The following is a 9199-nucleotide window of genomic DNA, read 5'->3' on the forward strand; positions in this document are numbered from 1 at the left end:
GTTGGAGTAGGAATATGCTAACAGGTTATGTGAGTGCCCGCACGGCACATCACAATTATTACGCCATATTGCTTTTATTTATTTTTTTATCAATACTAATAAAAGCGTAGTATTGTATTGCTGTGTGCAAAATGGAGTCTGCAATAATTCTATGTTTAGGCGTTAGTGTAGCGCTTTGTGGAGCCGCAGGCTGTCAGCCACAGACAGGAGGAGAGTTGAGGCTCCCTGCATGTTTAGCAGGGCCATTCCCCCTGTAGTTTTAGTTTTAGTTTTCTTTTCATACGTCGTTTTGGGAGATGCACGGTGGATCGGTGGTTAGCACCGATGCCTCACAGCTAGGAGGTCCCCGGTTCGCGTTCCGGTGTTAACACCCAGGATCTTTCTGCGTGGAGTTTGCATGTCCTACCCATGCAGCGTGGGTTCTCTCTGGGTTCTCCGGCTTTTTCACACCACTCAAAAACATGTTGAGGTTAATTGATGATTCTAAATTGTCCGTAGGTGTGAATGTGAGTGTGCTTGGTTGTTTGTCTCTAAGTGTAGCCCTGTGATAGACTGGTGACCTGTCCAGGGTGTCCCCTGCCTTCACCCTGAGTCAGCTGGGACAGACTCCAGCCCTTGTCGACCTTATGGAAAGAAATATCTGCTCTCAGGACCGTTATAAACTGCCTCCTTACTAAAGATGCAGAGAAAAGAATTAAGTATGCTAAACTAAGATTTTATGAACATGGAGGGAGACGTCTTGCATACCTTGCCAAGAAAAGAGCAGAGTCCCAAGAGTAACAGGATACATGATAACAGGTTGATAAATGACTGTTTTAAAGAATTTTATGTAAATCTGTTCTCATCTGATCAGACAAATCACTCACCCGAATTAATGGAAGATTTCTTTGCTCAAATCGATCTCCCAAAATTGTCAGAAGCACAGAAAAGTTTTCTCAATGGCTCACTCACAAGAGAATAAGTAATTAATGCTATTAAAAGTTTACAGAATGGGAAATCACCAGGACCACTAAATTTTATCAAGAATTTCAGGATCTGCTTATAGAATCGTTACTTCAAATGTTTAACAATGCATTTTCTACCATGGAAGTGCCACAGACCCTTAAGGAGGCTAACATAACGCTCATATTGAAAAAAAGGGAAATATTCCGAATCTCTTTCCTCCTATAGACCCATAGCTCTATTAAACATGGACCGAAAACTGCTTTCTAAAATCCTGGCAACTCAATTAGAAGACCTTTTGCCCACATTAATCAAAGAAGATCAAACAGTTTTTTATAAAAGGCAGAAACTCAACAAATAACATGCAATGTCTCCTTAATGTTATCCAGGTTTTCCATAAAACGTCTGTAGATGGTTTGGTGCTTTCCCTAGACACAGAGAAAGTGTCCTTTTTACACAGAAAGATTTGGTCTTGTTAACATTTTTGTGAAATGGGTCAAAATCATATATAATGACCCACAGGCAGCAGTTATGACTAATGGCTGTGATCAAAATACAGTAGAACCTCTACATACAATTGCCCAAACATACGACTTTTCCAACATACGACGAGAAGTTATTTTAAAGTTCACGTAGCGTACGTAGAGTCGTAGTGTATCTCAGTCGCAACCTCTACCTCCTCACCGACCTTCTCCTCCTACTCCTGCAGCGCCAAGTCGATACCTCCGTTCGCCTCTACTCTAAGGTAAAGTGACAATAAAAACCCTTTTTCATTGAGTACTTCTTTACAATTTATTTCTTTTTACATCTCTCTTATATAATGCATTTGTTCTATTGCTATGTGTAATTATCTGCAGTATCTATTAAGGAATTATCGTAGGATTTTTTGGCTGTGGAACGAATTAAATGGATTACAGTGTATTCTTATAGGAATATTTGATCCAACATACGATCATTTTAACATACAACGTAAGTTCAGGAACGAATTAAATTCGTATGTAGAGGTTCTACTGTACTTTTCTTCACGCAAAGGAACCAGGTAGGGCTGCCGTTTCTCACCTTTTTTATTTGTATTAATTGTTGAACCACTGACTGAGGCCATTAAAATGGTGCCTTTTATATATGGATTACAGATTGGAAATGTGTGTCATAAAATAACATTATAGGCTGATGATGTGCTAGTGTTCTAATCAAGTGTATCTAATCAAGCTGTTTCTGTCTCATCTCTCATTAGGATCATTGATCTGTTTAGTACATTTTTCGAATAAAAGAATCATTTTAACAAATTGGAGGCTATGCCTCTCAGTAGTCTTACTGTCATGCCTAATGTTATGCCATTTTTCCCTTTTAAGTCTTCTCCCTTAGGTTTTATATATTTAGGTATTTTTGTTACTCCCTCATTTTATCAGCTTTGTAAAGCTAATTTTGTTCCACTCTTTGGTAAGACTAGACGTGAATTAGAGCAATGGAATGCACTTCCTGTTTTGTGGCTAAGAAGAACAGAGTTGGATACTTTATCCCAGTCAAATAGTTCCAATGTCATTTTCGATTAGGGTACTGAAAGATCTAAATAGCTGGCTAATTTCATTCATATGGACTAAACATAGACCTACAGTTAAAAAAAAGAAAACAGCAACACTGCAGCTTCCAGATTCTATGAGTGGCTTGGACTTGCCAAATCTCAAAATATACCAGCTGTGTGCTTACTTGAGGTTCATATCTGAGTGAGTAAAGGATGAAACATCCTCTATTTGGCTGGACATTGAATCCTCATTATCAAATGCCGACTACGGGATCTACTACGGGCTGCACGGTGGAGCGGTGGTTAGCACCGTTGCCTCGCAGCAAGAAGGTTGCCGGTTCGCGTCCCGGGGAGGACACCGAGATCTTTCTCCCCATGCAATGTAGGTTCTCTCCAGGTTCTCCGGCTTCCTCTCACACAGTCCAAAAACATGTTAAGCTTAATTGGTGATTCTAAATTGTCCGTAGGTGTGAATGTGAGTGTGCTTGGTTGTCTGTCTCTAAGTGTAGCCCTGTGATAGACTGGCATCCTGTCCAGGGTGTCCCCTGCCTTCACCCTAACTCAGCTGGGATAGACTCCAGCCCCCCCGCGACCCTAATGAGGATTAAGCAGTGTATAGATAATGGATGGATGGAATCTACTATTTTTTGTAGATTTCAAGAGCATTAGGGACAGCTGCGATAATCCGCTAACAATAGATGCTCTAAAAGCATGGTGATCAATCTGCTGTCTGGAAGGACGACTCAAGTTTACACCATTTCTTACAAGTAAGGCATTATATTACAACAAGCACAACCCTTACAGACCACCCAGAGGTCTCTGTCATAAAAAAAAATGTTGTTTCAGCAATCAGGGAAGGGGTCTCTTAGCTCGTTCTGTAACATAATTCATGTCACCTGCTAATACACACAGGATTAAGAGTGTTTGGCAGAAAGAATTGTTAGTGGCTACTGATGAGGAGACATGGGAGGATATATGGAGTTATTCGTACTTAAACTAAGGAAATTTAAAATTTTACAGTGAATACATATCTCCCCAAATCATAGACATTTCTGTGACTCTTCACTTTCTCCTTTGTGTCTCGAATGTAAAACCAAAATCCCCTTTAACACGATCTGGAATTCTAACATCTAGAGGGATTGGACAGCCCTGTGCTTACTCACTGACATACAGTGTCACCAAACACCTCTCCTGACCTTACAGCAAGGAGCTTCCCCGCAGGGTAACATGCGGAGGGAGCATCCCTCAGCCTGACACTACAGATTTACGTGTATCCACCTTGGTGAATCTGACTTGGAACGCTCATCCTCATGGAAAGGAGAGACATTTAGCGTGATAATAATATTCTAGGATGACACCCACGGATGTTCTATCAATGCTGCTATACAAGAAAGCAGTACATTTAGCTGCAGTAACTGGAAACTAACTCCTCACCTACCACATCACCTTAAATGAGGTAGCCCACACACAGTATATGGCACAGTGATGTGACTGAAACAGAAACATAATGGTGGCCAGCCACTGGCAGACAGACAGTATTTGTGGGTTGTTTTTCCCTGCGGCACAGGGATGGAGAAGGCATCAATTAGCCTTTAGCAGACTCTGACCTTGAAATGGAGTGCAGGCAGAAAACAGGAAGTCTCCTTGTACAACAGCCTGGAGTTTCAGTTTGTGTCTTGCATCATTTATTGATTATCAATTTTTCAAATCACTGGAATTGTGCATCCACACATTTTAGAGGTCTTCCAGTTTGCTTACACATGCAGTCCTTCTGCAACATTCATTCACTGTGATATGCCTAAATCACTGTGGTGAAATTGTAGTAATCCCTATTACTTAAAGAGGATGGAATGAATTTTAGAAACCACACATTCACTCACTGTGGGCGGTAAAGTAAGCTGAATAGTACTGTTGTTTCTTGCACACTTATTTTTGTAGCAATAGTACAGAGACTTCGTCATGGGGCCTCTATGCAACACTCTGCAAGTCACGGCATGTCTGTGTCAAGGCAAAGTCCTGAAAGCATTTCCTGGCACAGTTGGTTGAACACAGCAAGTACAAAATCAGTGACAAAAGAGGAAAAATACTGAAATTCTCTTTTAACGACACTTACTTTGACTTTACAGTGATACAAATTAAAGTCTGGGGTTAGTTCTATATGCCCTGCCCACTATTACAGCTCATATCTTAATGTTAGAAGCCATTTTTAAATGAAAAGGAGATCCTGTCTGAAGAGAAAATTTTACTAAACATGTGTTGGTACTTACAGATAGTCGGGATGATGTTGTTTAATTCCTGTGTTGTCTGGGGGTGTGGAGTCTGCTTTGGGACGGTGGGGTGTTCAGCGTTGTATTTCAGTGTTACAGAGGGTTCCGTCTCTCTTGGAGAATGAGGTACATATGGCCCTTGTGTAAATTTCTCTTCCACTACAACCTCAGGATGTCGTGGAGTGATGGCGATGGTTGTGGTTAGGGAGACAGTAGAGGGAGATAAACGAGGAATCGCGACAGTTATTTCCAGCGTTGGGTCAACTGATATAATAATTGGGTCCTGTCCGATAGGTTTAGGATCTAAGTGTGTGGGTGGTTCATACTCGAAGATCTTATCCACAAAGACCCATTTGAGGCCAGCTGTGCAGAGGGCTAAGCTAAGCAGGCAGGCCAAGATGGGCAGAATGCAGATTTTCTCAGAGTGCAGGCATTTATTAATCTGTTCCATCTCTATGCACACGCAGCAGGTCCCTGGCAAGGCCACGATTCCCAAAGCCCCCACATGTTCCCCATCGCCATCACCTCCTCCTTCTGCAGTTTCCTCTGCATCCTCCTCCCCTCTCTCACCAGCTGCCTCTGTCTCCTCTGGTTTCTCCTCTGGGACTTGTCCAGTATCAACAGTAGAGCTGGTGGGGGAGGATGATCCTGGAGGAGGGGTTGGCCCTGCACAGAAATCCTCCATTCCCTCAGTCATCCTTTCGACTTGCTGGATGAAGTGCCCCTGAACACCTCAACTTCTAGCTCAGAGCATCACACAGTGGCTGTCTGCCACCCGTGTCCTTGACTGTGTTTTCTATCATGAGGACACAAAGTCAGAGCTGGGATTTCAGAGGAAAGTAAAAATGCCCTTCAGAGAGTTGAACCGTGTTAACAGTCTTGAAGATATGTAGTCAGCCTGTGCACGAGGGAAAGGAGTTCCTTACTCATGCTTTTTCATAACACACGCAATCATGGGTCTGTACAATCACCATATTTGCTGCAAGTAAAAATGAAAAAAAGATTGCAAGAGAATTAGATTCTTCAAATGTGTTGTATGGCCTAGTGAGCAGCAGTGAAACAGTAGCACTTACTTACCTGAACACTTGGGCAGAAGAGGAGGAACAGGCAGTGTCGACGTGATGGGCCGGCTGCAGCTGCAGCAACTGTAGTGCAGAAGACAGGACGGCCAAGCACTGCAGTGGCAGGAGAGACATGCTGTTGTGTCTGTAGAACTCCAGGCAGCTGAAAGGCTGAATCATCAGGGAGCGGCAGGTGCCCTTCCTCTCAGCGCAGCCACAGAAACAGATGAGTAAGGGGAAAGAGAAAGAAAGAGAATCATACAGAGAGGGAGGGGGGCTGCAGTAGCAAAGAAGGGCAGAGGATACTGGATACTCCCCTTTTTTTCTCACCCCTCCTCTCTCAGTCTTTCCTCTCCAAGTGGTTAGCAGGCCAGCTGCTGGCCTCCTCCCTTTCTGCCTCTCTTCCTGTCTGGTGGTGTGTCCGTGCTGTCTTTGCAGACTGCTCCCAATCCTAGCACAAAGCATCCAGCTAAGCAAGTTCCTACTTGATCCAATTAGAGCGCATGTCAGCGAATCACAGGCAGGCAGGCTGCTGTGGCCACCCCCTCCAGCACCACTCCCCATTGATTATGCTGATACTAAAAGGGGTGGGTTTTTTTGTCAAGGGGAAGGAGTCAAGGGAGCAGACATACAATCTACCCAAGGGGATACAGCCATTATTTTATTACACTTATCAAGTGTCTAAGTATTTGCATGAATTAAAGTAATAACATAATATCACCAATGATAGGAGCAAGCATTTGTGAAGACAAAGGACATAAGCACAATTATGTCTCACTATATATATATACTATTTCTATCAATTAATTTACAGAAAAAAAATAATAACGTGTTAAAAAAAATAACGCATTTAATCGCACCTTTCTCAGTTCCCTAATTTCAGGCACACCGTTAACGCTGATGCACACACTCCTGCAGGCAGGTGGCGGTAATGCACATAAAGTTGGTTTACCAGCAGTGGAGAAGATGAACAGGATACTTTGATGCTACGTGTCCACAGGGACGATTTTGCCAAAATTTGCTCCCCACAATGCTCCAGAACGCAATGCAGGGCATTTCACGACACATTGAACAGGAAGCGAGAAATTGACAGATCCTGTGGACACGAGGTGTCTTGGATGAGAGCATGGTTGTGTACAAATTTTGCAATAAAGGGTTTTAAGACAAAAAGTCTTAAAATGTTGACTATAATAGTGGTAATTGCACGTTGGGTTTGTATTAATCTGTGAATTTAGTAGACAGATGAAGAATGCACAGATAAATATACACTGTTGCCCATAAAGTTGAAATAAAATATATCACAGTAAAAATTAAACTACAATTAACTTTTGCAGACTGTGTATTCAGGCTTAAACTAAATTGAGGGTATTGAATAAATAGGATTAAGGGCTTTGTTTCAATTTTTCAACCTTGGTCAATTTAACGGGAACCACATATTTGAGGGGATTTCATGCATTAGAATGTCCAATATTACTCTTTTAAATGTCCCTCAGTCACTAACATTAAGTATGGCCACCCCCTGACACGGATCAATGCGCTAAGACATCGTGGCAGGGTTAGGGTTAGATAGGGTTAGGGTTAGTTGATGGTGTCAATAGGCAGGGCGTCCCACTCTTCGGTCAGAACCCAAAGTCAGAATTGGTTTTACCTGGTAACTGGTATTTTCCGTTTGTTCCACACTTCCCCTAATAGTGTACAAGTGTGACAGTAAGCCTCCAGACCTTTAATAAGGGGAAATCCCAACCCCCAACCGTAAATACCAACAACAAAGTCGGCTGGAGGAGTCAGGGCTTAAACAAGATGAAGATAGTCAGAAAGGTCAGGTCACCACCACACTGATCATTGGCACTGCTGTGACCTCTTCCAATCCTCAGACAGAATTAATACCAGTAATGGTGTCTGTGGGAGAAGACTTCCTGTCAGGCCTCTGAATTAGTGACCTGCATATTGATTAACTTCTCAGCAATTTGACCCTCTTCATACGGAAGCCCAAAAAATACTGACCACTGTGTTTATTTAGAAAAGAATTGATTCATTTATTTCTTATTTCCTGATTTACTTCTGGGCTCTGTATCTTTAAGCACTGCTTTGAATAAGGACGCTATGTGCCATAAAAACAACCAAAGCTTGTGCACTAATGCTTTTTACACGGTCAAGCATAAGGACATGGGAAAGACAAGGTACTCAGATGTGTGAAAAATTAATGGGGCGACCAGTCCACAAAAAGCAAATATATGGCAATTTCAATACCTATGTTTCCAAAGCTGGATTTACAGACAGCTGAAATATCTCATTAAATTCAAACATTTCTTTGCAAAAAGTGAAATCATCATGAGTTATATGTATCTACAAATACCTCAAATGACTTTGGAGCGGCAATATTTGTATCAGGAAGAAGATACACGATAGAGTGATGATGAATTACTTGTGAATTTTTAGGTCAGCTCTATGCCACCAGGATAACTGTGTAACCTATGTCACTTTATGAATATTTTCCTTGTATGTGGTGCTGTATAGAATTTTCAACGGAGCCAATCTATGAGATTGGAGGTTTTGTACACAGCTTCCTCATCTGTCCTCCTCTTTGGTTCACCAAACCAATACAGGCCCTAGCTTCAGTTTTCCTGCTGCCTGTCCAGTTTCTCTCCAGCTTTTCTTCTCCATCCCAGTTCATTCTTCAGTTTACCTGCCTGCCTTAAAATAAATGATGTGTTTACTAGTCCATCTGCCTCATGCCTCTGCACTTGGATCCACTAGCCAAGCTGTGACAGGTTAACTAATAGTAAAGGATACAATTAGGCTATCAAATTAAGGTCGACAGTTTAGCTTCCTTAGTTGAAGTTCCATTTCTTAATTAGCTAGCCAGCAGTCTATATTTAGAGTCTCAATTTTTTCCTCTTCTCAAAAAGTGAATCTATAAAGCACCATAATTATGAACCACATTGGAGTTGGTTTGGGTGGATGTCAGATGGAAAGTGCTTGACTCCCACACGAGAGATGGAGTTACCATTTAGACTCCTGTGGTTTAGGCAGCACTTACGGTGACTAAACATAACCATAAAAGAGTTCCATGATGCAGTAGGGACTGTCGGCAGACATGACAATCTTGTAATCACTACAAGACCAAATAGTTCTTGTATGTAGAAATTTGACCAATTTCAAATAGTTTCCTGATAATTTAAGCTGCGGCTTTCCATCCTCCCCTATGCTGAAGTTTAATTAAATTAATTTCACCTATATATATATATACTACCGTTCAAAAGTTTGGGGTCACCCAAACTATTTTGTGTTTTCCATGAAAAGTCACACTTATTCACCACCATACGTTGTGAAATGAATAGAAAATAGAGTCAAGACATTGACAAGGTTAGAAATAATGATTTGTATTTGAAATTTTTTTTTTTTTT

At 41.7% G+C, this 9199-nt stretch overlaps 1 protein-coding gene across 1 annotated transcript in view; it reads right to left on the minus strand.

Moving 5' to 3' along the window:
* nrg1 (neuregulin 1) overlaps nucleotides 1-6068 on the minus strand; it is a 46022-nt gene extending 39954 nt beyond the window's left edge. Inside the window, 2 exon segments of the mRNA XM_008301764.1 lie at nucleotides 4732-5710; nucleotides 5809-6068. Coding sequence (XP_008299986.1) covers nucleotides 4732-5428 — 697 coding nt within the window. The 5' untranslated portion in view covers nucleotides 5429-5710; nucleotides 5809-6068.
* Nucleotides 6069-9199: the final 3131 nt, after the last annotated feature.

This window comes from Stegastes partitus, unplaced genomic scaffold, assembly GCF_000690725.1.
Source record: "Stegastes partitus isolate 25-593 unplaced genomic scaffold, Stegastes_partitus-1.0.2 Scaffold1708, whole genome shotgun sequence".
In the NCBI taxonomy this organism is placed as follows: domain Eukaryota; kingdom Metazoa; phylum Chordata; class Actinopteri; family Pomacentridae; genus Stegastes; species Stegastes partitus.